This window comes from Mustela nivalis, assembly GCF_964662115.1.
Source record: "Mustela nivalis genome assembly, chromosome: 4".
In the NCBI taxonomy this organism is placed as follows: Eukaryota; Metazoa; Chordata; class Mammalia; order Carnivora; family Mustelidae; genus Mustela; species Mustela nivalis.
In genome coordinates this window covers 108,066,144-108,089,889 of record NC_139023.1, presented here as the reverse complement: position 1 = coordinate 108,089,889, position 23,746 = coordinate 108,066,144, and the positions used below count along the sequence as shown (strand labels likewise).

General features: G+C 33.5%; 1 protein-coding gene across 10 annotated transcripts in view; it reads left to right on the top strand.

Annotated features, from left to right (window-relative positions):
- RAP1GDS1 (Rap1 GTPase-GDP dissociation stimulator 1) overlaps nt 1-23,746 on the top strand; it is a 149,871-nt gene that overhangs the window by 68,500 nt on the left and 57,625 nt on the right. For all 10 annotated transcript variants that reach the window (XM_082729106.1, XM_082729104.1, XM_082729108.1 and 7 more), the window contains exon 4: nt 251-376. In XM_082729106.1, the coding sequence (XP_082585232.1) occupies nt 251-376 (126 nt within the window). The remainder of the gene's footprint in view (nt 1-250; nt 377-23,746) is intronic.

Below are 23,746 nucleotides of genomic sequence, written 5' to 3'. Positions count from 1 at the left end.
GGTATAATGAAAATTAATTAAAAATCTTTTGGGTTTATGATAGAGACTGTCAACAAAGAAAAATATGACCCTACTCATTTTGTGTTCTTATTTCACTAAGTATTTAGTAGAGTTACTTTTGAACAGAATGATCCTTCAGATGGTAAGCCATTTTTAACACTTTCAGAGTGGGTAGATATTTTATTAAAGGACATGATAATGTAAACTGTGAATTTTTAGATTTTTAATTACATATGTCTCTTATTTTCAGAATTTATGCGTATTCCATGTGTGGATGCCGGATTGATTTCACCACTGGTGCAGCTGCTAAATAGCAAAGACCAGGAAGTGCTACTTCAAACGGGCAGGGCTCTAGGAAACATATGTTACGATAGCCGTAAGTGTTGAAATATCAATGATACACTTAAAAACTTTTTTTTAAGAATTCTGGTTTTGAAACTAATTTCATTTTTAGTGTTAGCACTGTCTTTTTTAGGCTAAGATACTAACATGGGCCAGTTATGACTTAGCTCTGCTTTCTCAGCAGATCCAGTGGAAATTTGGGCCATACCATTCTTAACTAAGAAGTTAAGGAAATGAATTCTTTTCCTCTGCTATCACAAATATTACTTTCAATAGTCAATTTCTAAGAAATTAGGACTTTTAGTTTTAGAAAAAATATATATTATCTTTTCAGTTAGAGTTTATCAAAGTTCTGTCTCTGAATGAGAATGCTGACGAACACAGTTTTTTAAAGTATCTAGGTCTGTCCAAATAAATTTTTAATTACTTGAAATTCAATAAATCCATTCATTAAAACCATCATCTCCTCTAAAGTTAGATTGGCCTACTGCATTTGCATTGATTCCATTCCTATTTGTCATAATGTCACACTGTCATCCTCACCACTTTCTAAAATAAACTGCTCTGCCAGGTAGACAGAAAGCAAGAACTTGGGTATGGGCATATTACAAAATTTTCTACTTCTCCTCTCCACACTTATATAAATAAAATCCAAAAAAATCTTGAGTATATTCAGTTTAATTAGCCTTATCTTGGGTTTTCCTTAGGTATATATTTTCTGAGCCAAAAACACATATTTTAATATTTACCTTTAAAGTCTCCTAGGAATTTAGTTCTATTTATATAACTAGGATAACTCTTACTGTTTATTTTCCCCATTGATTTCATGTACAAAAGACATAGCCCTTTTATAATAGGCAGTGCTTCAAAAAGTGATTTTTGTATATAAGCCAGATTGAAAATAAGGTCATGAACATACTTATTTATGATTAAAGGAAGTAGAAAAAAGACTGAAACTATAACTTTTCAGTTATGATTTGTAGTATTAATGGTAAGGCTAGCCTCATTTATTCTCCTTTCCTTACTTTTTCTGGAACATTATATATTACATCTAAAGATATAGATGTCTTAATATGAATTTTAACTTACAGCTTCTAGTCCCCAGTACTGATTATAAATTTATCTACTGTTCCTTTCATTCCTTTGCCTTTTATCCTAGGATAGCTTTATTTATAGAATTAATTACAGAATTCCAATACTTTATAAATTTGCATTTTTATATTTAGGATTTTTTGAACATCATGGCTTATTATAATATTAGTTTTCAAGAGTGAACCATTTAAGATACATTTTATATGATTAATTTTAACAATACATACTAAAAAAGCCTCTGCAGAGTTATAGTCAAAGATTGCTGGCATGTAGTTGGAGAGCATTGATCATTAATAAGTTTATTCTTATCCTTCTGTGTATATTACTAGAATTTAAGCCTCTCTTGAGTATCCTTTAATCCTTGTTCTGGTTAGTTATTCTTAAATTATGCATTTATAGGAAATGCCTGTTTTGAGTACTTTTGTTCTGGACTTTCCCTTAGTTTTGGCACAATAGGAGAAACACTTATAGTGATCTCTTGTCTCATATTGCTGTGATTTCTATGGGCACAGAGTAATTTTATTTCCTGTGTACTCTAAGGAAACTTGAAGTTAGGGTAATAAATGTGTAGTTAATAAGATTATCATTTTGATGAAACTAAAGTCCATTATTGCAGTGTTTATCATATCTTTTTGCTATGTCCTTATGAGATATGCAGTATAAAGTCTGTGGATGTGCTTTAGGCTGTGAAGTTAATTTTTTTGTTTCACTTATTTATAAATATTTATAACCACTTCATTTTCACTCAATTCAATGTAAACTATAGTTAAGTGGAAAATTGAGCATAACAAATACAGGCTATTTTTTATACTTGTAAATCTTGCTTAAGGAAAATGAAGTTAGTAGTCTTAAGAATGAATAAATATTTAAAAAATGAATAAATAAAAGGAGTCATTTATTACTGTAAATCATGTGAAAAAATGTGTTCATTGTGCCATGCTATCTTGTGCATATAATTTCCATAAGTCTGTATGATTTATCCTTCCCTTTGAAATTAAATCTCTGTGAACTTCTCAGTGATGTTTTCAGAATAATTGTAGGAAAAATACAGCACTTTTATTTGAATTATAAGGATGACATTTTGTATCTGTAAATAATGATGCTGTGTGGTTGACTTGAGAATTTACTTGAAATGCATTTCTCATTATATTTTATGACAATGGGGAGTTTGAAAGAACCCAGAAATTAATTTCTCTTTTTAAAAAGTATTGAATAGCTTCCATTTTAATTAATTAACCTTCTTCCCTCTCAAGAATGTAATGCTTCATTCTTAAAACGAAGACTGAAAACTACACGACAGCTTTATAAATACAAGGAATCTTTTTCTTATAAGTAACATATGTTTTAAAATTCACATTTGTGTTTTATCAGACTTTCCTATCAGACTAATTTGTTTGCTTAAATTTTATAAATGTATTCCAAATGGGTAATTTTTTTAATTTGAGCTTATTCAGAATGATACTAGGCTTACAATAGATAGGAAAGCCAATGTATGCGGAAAGCACCAATAGACATTCACTGTTAGAGATAAAAATTTGAGAAATGTGTGTATATTTTACGGATTTGTATTTTTACCCTTAAAAAGTGAAGCATTTGCTAGCGTTTTTCAGTCAACACAGTTTACTTGAAAGGAGGATAGCTCCAACTCTAAAAGGAATTATACTTGCCATAAGATCCATGGAAATCTTTTGAAAAAAGTAGGTCGGGTTTTATAGTTTTACTGCCTTTGACAGTACCCATTTTAGGAACTCTTCCGAATGGAAGGAAACTCTTACATAACATCAGGTAGCAGGCTGATATAGCTCCTAAATGGAACTGAGTGAGGCTTTGTTGCTGATGAACTTTTTGAATCCCAGTCTCTCTCTTGCATATAGAGATGAAAGAATCACTGGGTGAGAACATTTTTCATTTAAAATGTCTGGTCTTTTTTCTGTTCTTCCAAAAGAACAGAAGAAAGGTACTTCATTTATGGATTTCTCTTTCGAAGTATCCAAACAGAATTTTGATACCGGCAACATTTTAAAATAGCTCTTTTGCTTTGAACTTTGCCAAGTAACCCTTTTTATAAGAAGTTTGACATCCTTTAAATCAATGATCAGAGGAAAATTGTATTTCAATTTAGAAGGAATCAGCAAAGCTGTGATGGGATACACTGGGGAATATAATTTTAAATAAAGAGAAGTTGTATTAAATTTCAGAATTGCATACCTTCAGCCTGTTTCATTATACATTTCTCTCAAAGGTGATATTTTTAAAAAATGAGTTCTTTTTTCCTCCCTATGTGGCCATCTCTGTAGTAGTCCCTTCTTTCAGTGATTAGTTTTGTTTAAATAGATGTGCACTTTTTGAATTGCTGATATAATTAAATGGTCTTATGGTACTGAAAAGCTTCATGTTAAATTCCCATGCTGTATTTATAATTTGTAAGGATAAATTGGTCATTGGAGACTGAGTTTTCTCTGCAGATGTTACTGCTTGAGGTCAGGAAATAATTGATATTAGATATATTTGTTCAAAGTTATATAGTAGGGGCTAGAAGAAAATGATTAGATAAAATTAAATATCTGTGCCTTTTGTATACCAGATAAAGATTAATATATATCTACACTTAATATATATAAATATAATTGGGAAGGGTATGGGCTATGGTGAGTGCTGTGAAGTGTGTAAACCTGGCGATTCACAGACCTGTACCCCTAGGGCTAATAATACATTACATGTTTATAAACAAAACTAAAAATATATAGATAAATATAAAACATAAATATCTATTTAATATATATTAAAATTAAACAAATATGCTTGTTTAAAAAGTAAAATTAATGCTTATTATATAATTGGTACTGTTATTGGAAAGATACTTAGGGAGGTTATATAATATGCCATCTTACATAGATAATTGGATTTGTGCTCATTGATGAATAAATAAATATTCAAAATGAGGAGATAATTCGGCTTGCCAAAGCCAATATTTATGAAGTGAAATAAATATTGTTTATTTCATTGACTTTAAGTATAATTGGAAAGGATACCAAATACATGCATGGATCTGTGTGTATATTAGTGATTATAATAATGCTATACTATTTTTATATTAAAAATAAAGAATTTATTGTTCTGGTTGCAAATGCTAAAATACATTTAGCAATAATTCTATAATATTTTGTAGAGTAAGTTGGTTAGATAAGTGTGTATTAATATAATACCGACATGCTTTGAAATTGCCTAAGTAAGCAAAGTATATTTGCCACAGTTATATTTAATGGAGTCCTATTTATGCCTGGTATTTAAAATAAATGTTTATTTCAGTGGTCTAAATTAGGTTAAGTATTTAATTATATTAAAGAGTTTTGCCGGTTCATATGTTTACCCCAGTTTTCAGTATTCAGTTTTAGAGTAAAACAGAATTATCAGCCAATAAGTATAAAAATCAGATTCTTCAGCTTTTAACGGTTAATCTATTGTATATGAATGGGTATATTATCAAAGTATATTGTGTATATAAGAACAAAAAACTATATGCAACTGCTATTTTTGTGTAAGAATAAAAAACTATATGCGACTGCTATTTTTAGAGACAGTAATTATGGCTATTATCACATGAAAATATTATAAAGATATCCTAGGGACACCTGGGTGGCTCAGTCGGTTAAGCATCTGCCTTTGGCTCAGGTATGACCCCAGGGTCTTGGGATTGAGCCATGTCAGGCTCCTTGACCAGGAGGGAGCCTGCTTCTTCCTCTAACTGCTGCTTTCCCTGCTTGTGCATGTGCTTGCATGTGCTCTCTCTCTTTGACAAATAAAATCTTAAGAAAAAAAGATAGCCTGAATATATAGTTAGAAATAGATGTTGTTTTGTAACATTGTTATAAACTCTAAAAAAAATTTCATGCCATTAAAGACCTCTCTGATGTGCTCAAAGGAAAACAATTTGTTGACCATTAAACGTACACACTAAGTGTGTGGCATTTGGTCAGAATAAAAAAAAATGGTAATAGTAATTGGGGCTGTTTTTAGAAATTAAGCAAATAGTGCTTGCTTATAAAAGACATGTAGTTTATTTTAAAATTAATGTAATTTTAAATAAATGAGAGTTTACTATGCCCCCCAGAAGGTAAATATTATAGAGTGATGAGATTTCCAGTTCTACCATTCACTAAATTGTCATTTAATCTTTCTGAATTTCAGTTTTCTCATTGGTAAAGTGACTTGTATGGATGAAATCAGCTTTATTTATAGATGAGTAATATAAATTATGAGCTGCTATACAAAGAAAATAATGTAGCATTTATATATGATTGTCTTTGTTAGGCTGCTATAACAAACTACCATACACTGGGTAGCTTAAACAACCAATATTTGTTTCTCATTGTTCTGGAAGCTGAGAAGTCCAACCAATGTCAAGGTGTCAGTAGATTTAGTATCTGGTGAGGACACTCTTCCTGGCTTGCCTGTAGCTTTCTTCTCATTGTATCCTCACATGGCAGAGAGAGAGAAGAGAAGAAAAAGAGGAAGCAAGCTCTACTGTCTCTTATAAAGGCACAGATCCCATTATGAAGGCTCTGCCTCTGTGACCTAATTACTTCCTCCTGTTATCACATCAAGGGTTAGGGTATTAAGATTTATGAATTTTGGGGGCGCCTGGGTGGCTCAGTGGGTTAGGCCGCTGCCTTTGGCTCAGGTCATGATCTCAGGGTCCTGGGATCGAGCCCCGCATCGGGCTCTCTGCTCAGCAGGGGGCCTGCTTTCCCTTCCCCTCTCTCTGCCTGCTTGTGATCTCTCTCTGTCAAATAAATAAACAAAATCTTAAAAAAAAAAAAATGTTTAGAACTGGGTTTTTACCCTTGGAGTAATATTTTCTAATTTATTTTAAACCAAAATACAGTTCTACTTTGTATTCATTGTATCTGCTTAATTTCTGTGTTGTGTATAATAATATATCCAAGTTCTATTTTCTGAGATTAAAAAATATGCTCTGATATGCGTGAGAGTATTTTCAAATACCACGTATTGATGGTGGTTACATGAATCTATACATGTGATAAAGTTGCTTGGAATCATGTGTTCCAACGAACTTAACGTGTACATAAGTGCAGAGAAAAACTGATGAAATCTGACAAGTCTTGTAGGTTGTATCAGTGTCAGTTTCCTTGTTGGGATATTGTATCAGAGTTGTGTAAATATGACCATTAGAGTGAGCTGGATGGAGGGTACATGGGACCTTCATGTACTGCTTTTTTGCAATTTCCTTGTGCCTCTAATTATTTCAAAATTAAAAGTTTAGAAAACTCCACTTATCCAGGAGGCATACATGCTCTCTCTCCTATGGGAAATGACCTTGCTTCTTTCAACCCTACTTGAGTGTGGGGGAAATATATCACAGAGACATACAAACAAATATATATATAGAGAGAACAAATACATAAATATATATTCCATGTATATAAGTACACATTTATGTACATAAACACACACATAAAAATTTTTAAAGTATGACCTATAGCAATAATTTTTTTAACTGGGTTTGTGCTATTAAAATGGAGGATACAATTGCCTCTAACTTTTTTTCTCCCTTCAAATTTGACTTTCAGGAAAAAAAAAATCAACAAAAAAATTGACAGTCCCAAAATAAGATTTAGGGAGAAGGAATTTATACTCTCAGGACTTTGATCAGAACAGGTAATGAACAAGTAGTAACTCGAGTAGCATCCGGCTTCTATGTAACCTATGGTGATAGGTTAGACGTTGGCAGTTCTAGTCTCGGAATTTGTGTGTTCATCCACAAGTCTCTACTTCAGGTGAGATATCTAATAAGTTAGTATCAGCCTTTTAAGTAGTTTATAATTTACCCTTGTTCTAGAAAACTAATGCAGATGATGTGAGGTGGATATGATATTGCTGATAATCACTTCTGTTTTATTGTCCAGGTGTGTCTCTGATATTTAAAGAAGTTGTAGTGTATCAAGGTAATGAAGCATGTATATTAATGTTAAAAAATAAGGCAGTAGGGGCGCCTGGGTGGCTCAGTGGGTTAAGCCTCTGCCTTTGGCTCAGGTCATGATCTCAGGGTCCTGGGATTAAGCCCTGCATCTGGCTCTCTGCTCAGCAGGAAGCCTGCTTCCTCCTTTCTCTCTGCCTACTTGTAATCTCTGTCTAGCAAATAAACAAAATCTTAAAAAAAAAAAAAACAACAAGGCACTATTTAACAAATGCTGTAAAAGATTACATAATATAAATCCGGACCGGGCGGGGGGGACTCATTTATGTTTGAGCTCTTCCAGTGGTATCCATGAAGAAGAAAGCATTTAATCAGTATAACATTTGGACCTATGGAGAGAGGGAAAGGGTTTTTCAGGAGCACAGAAAAGCATTTTAAAAGGTAGATAAACATGATGGAGAGATGTGTCTGGAGCCCAGATTGAGAAAGGGCTTTTATATAATGGGGAGCCATTGAAAGTATTTCAGCAAAAGAATGAAATGCTCAAATTGATACCATGGACAAAGTTAATTTGAAAGAGGGGTATACATTATAAGATAGGCAGTCTTATACTTAACAAGAAGTGTGCTTCTGAAGTGCTTCCAGAAGTGTATATCTGAAACACTGACGGAACTTTTTCAAAATACATTTTCTTAGCCATATGCTAGAACCAGTATATCCAAACCGTTTTGCAAAAGCTCCCTAAATTACTCTGATGCATTCTTGCTTAAAAAACATTGGGCAGTGGGCTAGATGAAGAATAACCAGTGAGAAGTCTAGTTTTTCTTTTTAAGCTCAGAGAATAGGAGGGAAGAGGATATGTATGGAACCCAAGAAAATATCAGATAAGAAGAAGGAAGAAGGAAGGAGTCTTTGAGTCCAGAATTTGAATCAGGATAACGCCAATCATAGAAATAGTGAGATCTCATCTAGGTGGGTGTGTTTGGAGGTGCATTGAACTTGAAGTGCTGTTGTCACATTCAGGTGACAGAGCTTTGGGATTCATGCACTTAAGTGTGATTGTTGACCCATGAGAAGAGAAGAAACATTTAAAGGAAAACAGCCACATTTAGGGTGTAGAAGAAATGAAGGAGCTTGTGAAGAAGCACTGAAAGATTCAAGGAAAATAAGTTTATTGTCATGGATTCCAAAGAGTTGGATGATAAACAGCGTCAAGTACTGCCAAGAAAAAAAAATACTGAATTTTGATGGTTAGATAAAGGGACATTCATGTTTTTAAAAAACATGCTTGAGTCTGTGTGGAGAGAGAAGTCAAATTTCAAGGGTTGTGGTAAGGAATGAGGAAATGAAGGGACCATATTAACTTTCTAGAAGTTTAATGAGAAAAGAAGAGATGACTAGTTTGAGGGAAGGGCAGTACTGTGGGAGTGAGTAACATACTGGAGACAGGAACATATTTGTTGGGCTAGGACCCTGTGGACAAGGACAAAATAAATTTAGAGGGAATAATTAATTGATAGAGAAGGATCATAGATGAAAAAAGAAATCACAAACTCGGGTAAACAGCGCTGGTATTAGAACAGAAAAAGACATTTTTGTCTTAAAAAAATTCAGAAGATAGGAGATGTATAAAAAAAAGTGTTAAGATAGTAAAGAGGATAGTCAGAAGAGTGTTTTGTCGGTTAGCCTCCCATCTTCCCAATAAAGTAGAAGTCAAACCCATCTGTTAATAAAAGTCAGTGGCAAAGTAATAGGAAACTTGTGGTGTGGGGGGAAAGTACAGAATTGGGGTTACGGGGCATGTTATCAGTATTCATGAAGATCGAATTGTTTAAATAACCAAATGGTAGTGGAGGTTAACTGCGGTTAAAGATGATGTTTGCATCTGTTTGCTAATGTGTGTTGTGCACTTAAAGTGTGTGTAGGCTAAGGAGTTATTTTGCACTTTGATGTGTGGACAGCAAAGAACCACCAAAAAATAACCTCAAATAGGTATTCCAGCTTCATAGAAGCATATACTTTGGATCAGAGTGGGAAGAGAGGTGAGACAGAGAAGAGGAAGCCATTATAGTAGGCCAGATAGGATGTAAATACTGACTGGATCAGAGAGAATGAATTAAATGTGAAGTAAGATTAGACTCTTTATTATCACTTTGGTTCTTGCAAAGTAGTCCACTAGGTTTAAGAAACGGTTACTTAAGTAACCCTTCAGATAGTTTACACTTTAAGGAATTATGATCTTTTTATTTTTATACTTGATTGTTAACATTCAAATCCCGCTTGTTTAAAAGTCTAATATGCTATAAATTTTTACCTTGATAAAAATTATAGGGCAAAGAACACGGTACTTTTTTTACATAGCTGTTTTTTTCCAGTACTTCATTAGTTTCCAACTACTGTATTATAAAAATGTGATTGTCTTGTTAAAAAGAGATGGAATAATTGTTTTCAAGTAGTTGTTACCAGTTTTATAGATACAAAGGTGGAGACAGCACGTGAGAAAGTATTGCACACGGCAAAAATATTGCAGGATTTTTCTTGAGTTCAGTGAGAAGTCCTGTGGTTGCCAAATTAATTTTTTTGTCCCTTGGTACCAAGTTCCCTCCTAGTATCTGAATCAAAGCCTGAATGGCTTTTGGAATTTTCCTTTCCTAATAAGAAGCCTTAATAGGGTGGGGAAAGTCTAATTTACAGAGTTCTTAAAAAATAAGATTTTTGTTCGTTTTTACTTTAATCTTTTCCCCCTTAACCCTTACTACCCTAATTTCACCTGTCAAAGATGAAGTTAAAGTAGCTACATTAGACATAAAATTTTCAGTCTGCTTATAGAAACCCTTTTAATACATATTATCCTCTGCTCTTCTTAATTATTATTTACTTTTTCTGTTTTTCTTCTTTGTAACTGAGCTGAAATATTAAGAACTTTCTGGTTTTTAATCAGTTGTCCATGCTACATGCTGTGGATATTTCCTTTGGCTGTGAGGGAATATAAAAGGTAGATAACTATTTGAAGGTGAATAACTCAAATTCTTCTTGCTGGGTAGAATAAATGTGCCTTTTGAGAAACTGCTGTTACCAGTTCAAATTAAATTTTAAATTTTAACTATAAGTACATATGTACACATATACACATACATTTCCATAATCTAGCATAATTACTTTAAAGTATGAAATAATTTGATACAAAAACCTCTTTTATATGTAAAATGATTGGAATGAAATTGAATTTTGATCTTGAGTGGTTTGGACTTAAAAAATGGAACATTCAGTTATTTATATTATAACTTGAAGGCTGTTCAGAAGTCATTTATGGAAATAATTGAGTTTATAAGTTAGTTATAATATGCAGATATTCAGCCTTTTGCTAGTAAAACGATAATATAGAAATACAAAAATAAAGTAATTTTAGCAATTTTTTTTAGCAAACGTATGGTGATTTATCGATGTTTTGTTATATAAAGAACTTTTGAAAAAAGAATTATCAAGCAGTTTTGACTGTGAGAAATCTATTGAGTTATAGAAATTAATACAGTTATCATCAGACACACCAAAGCTGTGTCCATCAAATTACATGTTGTGACCTAATTTTAAACAGCATCTGTGGAACTAGTGCTTTCCTCCTGATCCTGCATTATACCTGTAAATATACAAATTTATTTGAAATTTACCTGCATAAAAACAAATTTTTAAAACCTTGAATATAGTACTATGCTGCAAAGTTGCAGACTTTATGCTTCTTTTTTGACGTATGAGTATTTAACAATCATGGTGGTTTTTTCTTCATGACTTATTTTTGTAATTTTCACTGATATAATACTTGTAGCTTTTACTTTTTTTTTAAAGATTTTATTTATTTATTTGCAGAGAGAGGAGACACAGCCAGAGAGGGAACACAAGCAGCAGGAGTGGGAGAGGTAGAAGCAGGCTAGGCTACCCCACTGAGCAGGGAGCCTGATGTGGTACTCGATCCCAGAACCCTGGGATCGTGGAGCCAAAGGCAGATGCTTAACAACTGAGCCATCCCAGCGTCCCTGTAGCTTTTACTTTTATATCTAATCTTCCATGCATTTTACCTGCACCTGGTTCATTTATAAGTTGCTTTCTAAATTTCAGAAAAGATATAGATGGGTTCACATTTTTCATTTGAATGTTTAAAATACATTTGAATAAACAAAGTTTTAACCTGCTGAACCATCCTTTTAATCAGCCTTCTATATGACACAGGAAAACATTTATCTCTACTAAGCCATATTAGAATTAGAATCATGCTTTTATGTCATTGAAGATATATATTTATGTTACTGCCTATACAAAGTCTTAGTACATACACCATGGGTCATATGATTTGAGTGTTTTTATTCTAGTAGTGATGATGAGTAAATCCTTGGAAATTTTTACTCTGTGTCTTTGTATTTTTTCATTTATGTGTGTGTGTGTGTGTGTGTGTGTGTGTGTACACACCCCAGGTATTTTAATCAACAAATATTGATTGAGCTCACTGTATTCAGGACACTGTGCCAGTGATGAGGAGGAGAAAATAAGAGCAAGAAGTCCCTATCCTTATAGGGCTTGCATTGGAGGAAATAAGTAATAAACAAGTAAATACTACAAAAAGAATATATTTACCTTTTTTGGTCATTGATATCAAGGGAATAAACAAGATGATGAAATGGAATGTATCAGAATGTGAAGAAAGTTATCTCCAGGATGTTCTTTGAGCTGAGGTGTGAAAAATGAGAATGGGCTATTTGAAGAGAAAGGGAAGAATATTCCTTCAGAAGTAGAGGAGTTACAAAGCCCCAAGTGAGTAAAGAACTTGGTTTGATTAAAGAACAGAAAAGAGATCAAGTTAAAGGAGATGTTGTATATGGAAAGAGTATTCTGCAAAAATGTGGAAGAAATAAGCAAGGCTTAGATCATAGAGAACCTGTGGGTCATTCTAAAGTAATAGGAATTTATGAAAGGGAATCTGATTCATATTTTAAAAACATCATTCTTGGAGCTGTATGGAAAGTGGATTGAGAAGAATGGAAGTTGAGAATGAAGATGGAAGCATGGAGACCAATTAGAGTCCAGGCAAGAGATAATAGTGACTTGGATTAGGGTTATGGTAGTGAGGATGATGGAGGACAGCAGAAATCCAGAAGTATTTGTGGTGGATGAATCAGGAGTGAGAGTAAAAGAAATCAAGAGCAATTTCTAGATTTAGGGCTTGAGTAGCTGGGCAGAGGTTAGGGCAGTTTACTCATACAGGAAAGAACACAGACTTTTTTTTTTAATGTTTTTCTGACTTTTGTTGTTATTGCTACCTATTTTGCTTTCTTGAGGGTAGTAATAAGTCTGAGTTCTTAGTAGATAGGCAAGAGGAAATGACAGGTGGGCGATTTCTCTATGTTTGTGTACATTTTGGGGATAAACACCCAAAAAGTTTAAATGATTTCTTGCATTTAGCAACATGTTCAAATTATACTTGGGTAGGTGGTATAGATTCAAGGAACCATGAGAAATTAGAAAGCTTAGGGAATAAAGACACCTAGAATTCATAATTTTTTAAATAATAATTTTTTAAATAGAAGAGACTTTTAGAATTAAGTCTTCTACTCCACCCCTCCCAAATTTTACAGATAAGAAAACTGAGGCCTGAGAATTCAAGTGACTTTTCAGGATAGTGTTGAACTAAAATCCATGTTTGTGGTTCATTGTTTTTATAATGAGGAAGTTACCACTTTCATAAATACATAATCATTAAATACATCTATGCTTTAGAATTAATGTTTCAGCTCTTAGAACTGCAGATTTAGGAATATGCTCTAAGAATTTTGTGCAAAGCTAATCCTAAATCAACATTTTGTTTAATCTCATAAATCACAAAAATAAACTACCGAATTGAAAGAAGATGGAGCAGAACCAAATGATGACGGAAAAATCTCATTAGTTTTCCCGAATTTGAAAACATATAAAAAGTATTATGTGTCCATAAACATGCTTTATCATCATATTTGATCCTTTATATTTGTCCTTTTATGTAAATGTAGATGAGTCTAAACGTCTAAAATACTAACTTCCCTGTTTATTCACTAGGAAATAAAAGACATTGTATTTGATCGGGATTCTTAGTAAAACTAAGGAAACCAGATAACAATCTGAGAGTTTTATTCTCAATAAACCAATTAGACAAACATGGCTATCCCCTTCAAGTTGACAGAGAAATATCTATTGCTTCGTACTATTTCTTCTGTATACAAGGTATTTAGATGATGAAAATTAAAATTATACAGTCTTTAATGTCCTGAATAAATTCTTCCATTCGTGGGATAAAGAATGACAGAAAGGAATTTATACATATCTTGCATGTTTTTAACAACTATTTTAAATTCTGTTTTGTCCAACTTTTATGGTGATACACCCTTTTAATTGTCTAATTTATTGGCATTGTAAAGTGATCTTTTCCATTTAGTAGCTCACTAGCATAACATTTTTCTGATACCGTGTTTTAAATGAAATCTTAATAATGTGTCAAATAAGCAGCAAAACCTTAGTAATGTGTCAAGTAAGCAGCAAAAAAAAGTTCCTCAGTGACCTAAAAAACCTTCTTAAAATAAGCAGTGATAAGAAGATAAAAGCACAGAAACAGGTTTTTTCAATTGAACAGCTTGTCATTTGAGTGACTACAAGGTGATAGTTGTTTTTTCTCTTTATTCCACATAATATAGTATAAGTCATTTAACAAGTATTTAATATATATCATTTGTATCACTTAACCTTTATTAGATCAGGTCAGTATTATATAGTCCTTTATAATAAAGAAAAGAAAGAAATGGAGATACGCCAGGTTTTTTTTTTTCCAGATTGGTATATATTGCAGGAAACCATTACTGAATGAAAAATCATAGGCCATTTTTCTAAAAAGCATTTTGATGTTAAAATTGATTGACCACCAAGCCTCCAGGTGAAAATATTTAATAATTTGTGAGAGTGGGAGCAGTACTGTTATTCTTGCGTGAAGATATGATTGTATTTTTCTTCTTCAGGTTTCTGAATTGTTATGACATAATTTCTATTATTTCTAGTTTTTTCTTATCAAGACTTACTTCTTTTCACCCTGACATTTTTTCTCATTTTGTGATTTGGATGGTTATTTGTTATAAAATTAATTAGAAAGGTTATACATGAAAAGTAGTTTTGTAAAATGGGGCTGGTGCTTCTTTGTAGTGGCCAAATTGATGTTGGAGAAAGAGAAGCCCTATGCTTACCTAGTTAGGAAGCAGCCAGAGTTTCACTTCGATTTGATGAGCACTTAAAGTCATGATCTCAGGGTCCTGAGTGTCTCTTAAAGTGTCTCTTAATATGCTCAAGAATACTTAATTGTGTTTTCTTTTAAGATTGTCAGTTTTTACAGTATTTGAAAATTTCTCTTTTTTTAAAACGATTTTATTTATTTATTTGACAGAGACACAATGAGAGAAGGAATACAAGCAGGGGGAGTGGGAGAGGGAGAATCATGCTTCCTGCCAAGCAGGGAACCCAACACTGGGCTTGATCCCAGGACCATGGGATCATGACATGAGCTGAAGGCAGATGCTTAATGACTGAGCCACCCAGGCATCTCTAGTACTTGAAAATTTCTTAAATAGAACTTTTCAGTGGCACATCACATTCTTCTTTTAAATAATAGTGTTCAGTAGTGTACACTCATAAACAAATACCATATGATTCAACTATTCCATTCTGGGTATTTACCCAAGTACTTGTATGTCAGCATTCAGTGCAGCTGTATTCACAGTAGCCCCAAACTAGAAACAATACAAATGTCTATGAATATAGGTAGATGGAATAAAAAAGGAAATAGTGATAGAGAATAAAATCTTTAAAAAATAGTCATATATCCATACAGTGGAATACTCTTTAGCAGTAAAGATTAAACCACTTATATACCTGACCCTGTGGATGAATCTCCAAATCATTAGAGCTGAGCTAAAAGAGTGTTAGACCTGAAAGAATACATAATACATTAATCCATGTATATAATATATGTATTTTTATCTAATATATGTATGTACACACACACAGTGCAAAATAATCTATACTGACAGAAAACACTTTGTCTGAGGCCAGAGGTGGAGGGAGAGATGTCTTGTTTTTGTTTTTGTTTTGTTTTTTTAATATTTTATTTATTTGACAGACAGAGAGCACAAGTAGGCAGAGAGGCAGGCAGAGAGAGAGGAGGAAGCAGGCTCCCTGCCAAGCAGAGAGCCCGATGCGGGGCTCCATCCCAGGACCCTGGGACCAAGACCCGAGCCGAAAGCAGAGGCTTAACCCACTGAGCTACCCAGGCACCCCGGGAGAGATGTCTTGTAAAGAGACTTGAGGACTATTTCACTCTCTGTCTCTCAAATAAAGTCTTAAAAAATGAGAGAGAGAGAAACTTGAGGAATCTTTAAATTTTTTTTTATTAACATATAATGTATTATTAGTCCCTGGGGTACAGGTCTGTGAATCTCCAGGTTTACACACTTCACAGCACTCACTATAGCACATACTCTCCCCAATGTCCATAACCCAACCACCCTCTCCATATCTGCTTACCCCCAGCAACCCTCAGTTTGTTTTGTGAGATTTAGAGTCTCTTATGGTTTGTCTCCCTCCCAGTCCCATCTTGTTTCATTTTTTTCTTTCCCTACCCCCCAAACCCCCCACGTTGCCTCTCAGTTCCTCATATCAGGGAGATCATATGATAATTGTCTTTCTCTGATTGACTGATTGACTATTTCACTAAGCGTAATACCCCCTAGTTCTATTCACATTATTGAAAATGGCAAGATTTCATTTCTTTTGTGGCTGCATAGTATTCCTTTGTATATATATACCACATCTGCTTTATCCATTCATCTGTTGATGGACATCTAGGTTCTTTCCATAGTGTGGCTGTTGTGGACATTGCTGATACGAACGTTGGGGTGCACATGCCCCTTTGGATCACTACATATGTACCTTTAGGGTAAATACCCAGTAGTGCAATTGCTGGGTCATAGGGTAGCTCTATTTTCAACTTTTTGAGGAACCTCCATGCTGTTTTCCAGAGCGGTTGCACTAGTTTACATTCCCTCCAACAGTGTAGGAGGGTTCCCCTTTCTCTGCATCCTTGCCAGCATCTGTCATTTCCTGACTTGTTAATTTTAACCATTCTGACTGGTGTGAGGTGGTATCTCATTGAGAAATCCTTTGATTGTGATAAAATACTTGATATATTGATTAGTGGTTTCTAGGGTATACAGAACTGTTGAAACTCATCAGTTATATACTTTAAGTCTGTAGTTTATTTTACACAAATTCTCCTCAGTAAATAAGGAAAGGAATCAGGATCTAAACACAGAAGTACACTTTTTTTTCTTTTTATACACAAAATAGATGTCTTGAAAGACATTCTGGAAAACATGACCATGGACCTTTTTCTAACCCTTTCATTAAAAACTAATTAATTTGTTTATTTGCTTCCATTATACTCTAAAAACTAAATTTTGTTTACTGCTTAAATATTTTCTTTCATACTTTTTCTCCATGACTATGAATTAGTTATAGCTCAAGTTTATGAAGAATCTTAGGTACCCCCCAAAAAGTTGATAAATAAAGACAGGAGAATTAATGCTAATTTGGTAAAAGTTTTTGAAACACCTCAAAATGATTATGTAATGTATGTGATTAGTCAGTACTTTAAGAATTATTACTCCTATTAAATAATAATTACATTACAGATGAGCTAGAGAAAGCACTTAATTTTACTGTATTTGCTTAATCTTACTATGAATTCATAAGTTATAGATAACTACACTTCTGTTTATCGTGGAAATGAACATTTAATTTCTGTGAAGTCTTATGTAAACCACCTTTCTCATTTTCCTTCATCTCTTCCTCCGGAAGACATATACCCCCTCTGTGTTTCCATAGCACCCTGTAAAAACTGTACTGAAACTTTTATTCTGTTTACTATTGCTTTTTTCCTCATGAGAATAGAAGCTATGAAAGAAAGGCCTTCTTAAATCTCTGTTTTTATCCACTGTGCCTGATGCAAAAGCTAAATTAACATTTAATAAGCACCTATTCTATAATTGAATGTGCTAATCTCTCTAGCTATGTGTATTTATTTTGTAAATATTGAAGGTCTATTTAGGATTGTCCTGTCTTCTTAACATTGTATAATGTCCTACTTTATCCCTGGTAATACTGCTTGTTCTCTGTCTGCTATGTCTGACCATATAGATGCAAATTTCCTTTGATTAGTGTTTTCATAATAAATATTTTATCATTCCTTCATTTTTTATCTGAATACATTTATATTCAAAGTGGGTTATTTGTAGATAGTATAGTTGGATCTTGCTTTTTATTTAATATATCTCTACCTTCTAAGTGGGAGATTTAGACCATATGTATTTAAAATGCCTTTTGTGTGGTTTGCTTGGCTTGAAATCTTGCTAGTTGTCTTCAGATGTTTTTTTAACTCTTCTTTATTCTTTCCACCATTTTTTTCTGATTTCTTTTGGAAAAATTAGGTAATCTTTATTTTTCCTATTATTAGTTTATTAGCTGTACCTTGTTTAAGTTTTTTAGTGGTTGGCCTGTGGTTTGCAATACACATCTTTAACTTACCACAGTTTACCTTTAAATACTATATCAAACCACATATAGTTTAATAGCCTTACAACTATATATACTTCTAATTCTTCCTTCTTATACCTTGTGCTATTATTGTTACACATTTTGTTTTTCCATAGATTAGAAACCCTGCAGTACATTGTTCTTTTTACTTGAGACAGTTTATTATCTTTACATATAGGAGGAAAGCTTTTTAATATTTACTGTCATTTTTGTCATTTTCAGTGTTCTTCATTTCTTTGGGTAGATACAGATTTTTAGTATTGTATACCTCTTGCCTAAAAAACTCTTGTGAACATTTTTTTGTGTAACAGATTTGCTGTCAGTGAATTCTCTCAGCTGAAAATTCTTTACTTCAGCCTAACTATTGAAGATATTGAACTATTGAAGATAATTTCACTGGATAAAAAATTCTGGGTTGACAGTTTAAAAAAAAAGTTTTAAAGCACTGTATCAGTATTTTATAGGTATCATTCCATTGTCTTGTAGTTTGAATAGTATAGATGGGATATCAACTGTTTTTCTTATTTTTGCTATCCCCAACATAATTCCCACCCCCCACCCCTCACCCCGGCTGCCTTGAAGAGATTCTTTCTCTTTTTTTTTTTTAAATTTTTCAGCAACTTGACTTTTTTGTTTTTATTGTTTGTTTTGTTTGGGATTCGTTAAGCCTCATAGATTTGTAGCAGGATGTCTTTCATTATTTTGAGAAAGTTCTTAGGCATTCATTCTTTAAGTATTTCTCCTACCCTGTTCTCTGTCTCTTCTGGGATTCCAGTTACACTTACATTAGATTGTTTGCTATTTTCTTTCAGTTCTTAGATGCTTTAGGTTTTCCCCTTACTTGTTTTGTTTCCTTGTGTTTTAGTTTTTATAATTTCCTTTGATCTGCATTTACCGAGTCTTTGGTTTTCTTGAATCTACTGTTCACAACCTCTTGAATTAATTGTTCACCTTTAATATTGTGTTTTTCATTTGTAGCATCACCATTTAACTCTAAAGTTTCCATTTCTCAGCAAAATTCTAAAATCTATTCATGAATATTATTTATATTTTCCATTAGATCCTTTAATATATTAATCACAGTTATTTTAAGGTCCTATCTGATATTTCTAACATATAGGCCACCTATGAGTCTCATTCTGCTAATTGGTTTATCTTTTGATAGTGGGTTATTTTTTCTTCTCTTTTATAATATATCTCTTAATTTTTTTATTGAGTGCTGGACATTGTATATAAAAAAACAGTAGAGACTGAAATTAACAGTATTTAATCCCCACAAGTAAGCACACTTCCTTTTATTACAGGCAGTTAATATAGGTTGGAGGTTCTGCCAATCTAGTCAGAAGTTGAACTGGGTTCACACTTTGCTGTTCCTAACTTTGTTTCAGTGCAGTAGTCTTCAAACTCTCTTAGTAATGGACTCCTCTTACCTTGTGCTTAGATATGGGTAGTTAGTGTTCTGGCTTTCTCTTCAGCCATCTCTGCATGCCTAAAGGTGGTATGCATATACCAAATGTGGTATGCATGTACCACAAAGGGATTCCCTCCATATTCCTATTCCTCTTCCAACAGTAGACTGGTTCACAAGTACCTTGCGGAGTCTCCATCATTATTACTGTTACTCCAAGGGTAAAAACCCAGTTCTAAACTTTTTTTTTTTTTAAGATTTTGTTTATTTATTTGACAGAGAGATCACAAGCAGGCAGAGAGAGGGGAAGGGAAGCAGGCCCCCTGCTGAGCAGAGAGCCCGATGCGGCACTCGATCCCAGGACCCTGAGATCATGACCCGAGCCGAAGGCAGCGGCTCAATCCACTGAGCCACCCAGGCGCCCCCCAGTTCTAAACATTTTGATGCTAAATGGAAAAAATTTTCAAAGACAGTAGGATTAAATAATGAGGAAATAACTAATTTTCCTTTGGATGTGCTAGTATCACAGTTTGCACATGTATACTGACAATTAATTAAAATCTTATACTAATTATACTTGAAATATATTGTTAGTGATCTGTGAAATCATAATTTCAGTGAAATGTATAAAAACTGAGTATATAGTAAAGGGTTACTTAAATGTCAAATACTTTTTTTGATTGAATATTCCACATTGTTTATGTGGAAAAGTGTATTAGTTTTCTATGAATGCTATAATAAAATACCACAAACTGGATGGCCTAAAACAAAGAAATTTATTATATTGTAGTTGTGGAGGCTGTAAGTCCCAAATCAGGGTGTCAGCAGGGCTGTGCTTCCTCTGAAATCTGTATGCAAAGAGGCCCTTTTTGTCTTTCCTAGGTTCTGGTGTCCTCAGGAGTTCCTTGGCTTGTGGCAGTAAATGCCATTCTGTCTTTTGTCTTTACATGCTCTCTTCTCCCTTTGTGTTTCTGTATGTTCCCACGGCATTCTCCTTTCTGCATCTCTCTCCTCTTAAAAGAATACTAGCCATGGGGCACCTGGGTGGCTCAGTGGGTTAAGCCTCTGCCTTCGGCTCAGGTCATGATTTCAGAGTCCTGGGATTGAGCCCCAAATTGGGCTCTCTGCTCTGCACAGAGCCTGCTTCTCCCCCTCTCTCTGCCGACCCACTTGTAATCTTTCTCTCTCTGTCAAATAAGTAAAATTAAAAAAAAAAAAAAAAAGAACACTAGCCATATTGCATTAAGGACCCACCTTATTCTAGCATGACTTCATCTTATCTGTTCACATCTGCAGTGACCTTATTTCCAAATAAAGTCACAGTTTGAGGTCCTGGCGGTTAGGACTTCAACATATATTTTGAAGGAACACAATTTAAACCATAAGAAGCAGGAATAATGTCTGTGTCTCAAAAGCATACTCCTAAATCAGTAATATTATCTCAAACAGGTAAAGATATTAAACTACTGAATTTGAAAAGCAAGCTAAAAATACACTCATGGGTATATCTTTGTGTCACGAATTTAACTTTCTAGGAAGAATTTTGATATTTGATTCCTTTTCAATTCAGGTAAATTTGAGAAAAGCAGCTAACCTTTTAAAAGTCATATTTAATAAAAATATAAACTATCCCATTTGCTGCTTATTTGAACCATTGTTTACATAGAGTTCTGGTAAAATTAGGCAATTCAGTCATTTCCTTAGTGTAGTAATAGGATAGTTTGGGGATTTTCAGTAATATTGTTCATTTAGCTTTCTAAGACATCTGAATTTCATAACACATGTGGCTGGCATTCACTGAGAGCTAATGGGCTCTTTGAAGTTTAAAAGCTAGTCTTTAGTTGTAGTTTGATATTGACTAAGAAGACTCAGAATAGTATTTGCATCTCTGCATTTAAGAGTGTAATTTATGTTGCCTATTGTTCTCAAATCCTTGTTCAGAATATATTTACATGTGTTCAGATTCTATCATAATAAAATATTTATTCTTAGAGTTTAAAAGTGGCATAGCAGTGGATTTTGAAGAAAAGCAATGTGGAACTTCATTAAAATAAATTTTATCATGGCATCTTTTTAATGGCATTGCTTTTTGCAAACTAACACTAGTAAGTACTTAAGTTATAATTGTTTTGACTTTAAGCATCTACTCTGAATCACCTTTGTGTTCACCAAAAAAAAGAGCAGTTCAAAAATTATTATTTCTTAACAGTAAAATTTTTCACAACTCAGCTGGAAAAAAAACCAGGTCTCAGATTTCCAGCTTAGCTTGTAAAAAGATTGTTTCATTTATTTACCATAAGTCCCTTATAGTTTCTAGTAATAGTTACTTGGGGAAAATAAAAATAAATGCCTGAATTATAATGATTAATGATTGGAAAGTTAAAATAGCAAGATTTGAGGGTTTTTTTTAATACATTAAAAAAGAAAAACAAACACAGCATATACTAGCACTTCCTGCATTTGTAACACAGAGTAGAAATAGACGTTGAAATAGAAATGAATAAGAGAGTGTCAGAGCTAAAAAGAAGCCCCTGCAGTCTTCTTCCCTGCTTCCCCCATTTCCAGAGCAGGAAGCACATCAACAGAGATTAAGAGGCTTTCTTGTGGTCAAACTTAACAAAACTTACAACCTGGAAATTACTTCAGTGATATTATAGTTTTTATAATATTAAAAACTTCTACCTTTATTGAAATTTTTAAGTTAACATTTCAAATTATCGGTAACAAATTCAGATTCCCACTCTCAACGAGGACTAGTCCTCAGATTTAATTATTAAATGTTGTTTGCATTCAACTCCTTGGAGACCTTAGCTTGTGACATGTCTACAGCTTTCTTTACTTGAAGAGTAAAAGTTTTTCCTCATTTTGAAAATAAATCTCTTTCTTTTCTTTATCTGTACTTAGCTATAAACAAACTTAAATTACAACAGGGGATACTAAAAGTGTTTGGAAAAGGATACATATGCTCCTACGTCTAACAGTAGAAGGAGGGTGAAAAAGTGAGGAAGATTGTGTCTTCTGTTTTCTCTGTGGAGCAGGAAATATGGTTTCTGGAAGAATGCAGATGTTGAGAAAGGGCAGGATTTTAGAAAGTTGAGAATGGGTGGGTCCTCATGGCTGATGTGACAGGGACATGTGAAAAGATACTGCAGCACAGTTTAAGACTTTGTCCATGCTTATGAGGCTTAGAATTTTCAGTTTAAGAAAAGATTGTTTAGTTTGCTCATTCTTGCTGTGTTTCTAAATATTGTTATTAAAAGCATATTCTCTAGGAGTTTTAGAAATGTTTCACTCTCAAAATGGATCTCATTGAATAGCTTAGTGACTGAGTTGGACGTACAACTTATGTTACTATACTGTGCCTCTTTAAGCTTTTAACCAATTTTATGTGAAACAGATTTTATCATATCAACCACTCTTTGTTTAGTGTGCATTTTTGATAGCTGTTATAGTATATAGATTAGACTTAATATTTGTTAAGTTCATGGATACTCTAAAAAAGTTTTGAAGGGGAAGATACTAAAGAACTCTTCCAAAGTGAATCTCCAAAACTAGATTCTTTTTTTTTTTTTTTAAGATTTTATTTATTTATTTGAGAGAGAGAAAGAGAGCATGAGAGGGAAGAGTTCAGAGGGAGAAGCAGACTCCCCGCCAAGCAGGGAGCCCGAGGCGGGACTCGATCCCGGGACACCAGGATCATGACCTGAGCTTAAGGCAGTCAGTCACTTAATCAGCTGAGCCACCCAGGTGCCCCCAAAACTAGATTCTTAATCGATACTAGACAGTGCTGTTGTCTTAATGAAATGAAGACAAAGTATTCCATTATACTTTTTTGTGTGTGTTTAATGAGGGAACATTGAATTAAAATTCAGATTTCCCAAGTTTTAATTCAGAATGCTGGTATTTAATCATGATCTCTTTAAGCAAAATCTGAGTTGTAAAAAGGGGAAAAAGAAATAAAGTTTATAATTTATATTCTTAGGTCACTTATCATAATATCTCTAAAGTACATTTACAAATAAGTCATTTGTATTTATCTTCTCCATGCCTTAGCTTTCATTTCTGCCATCAATAACCTTAAAAAGCCTTTATAGCTTTATCCTCTGTTCACTTTTAATTATACAAAGCACACTAGCACTTACTATAGTGTTGTGTGCAGCCTATGTTCAGCCAGCATCATTAATTAGCTCTTGCAGATCATTATGTTCAGGAGGCTTTTATAGAAAACAGAGAGGAAGGTGGTCACAAACCTATGGCCCTTCAGAATGTTAAAGGTAAACTCTTTTTATTTGATACAATTTCTTTTAAAACAC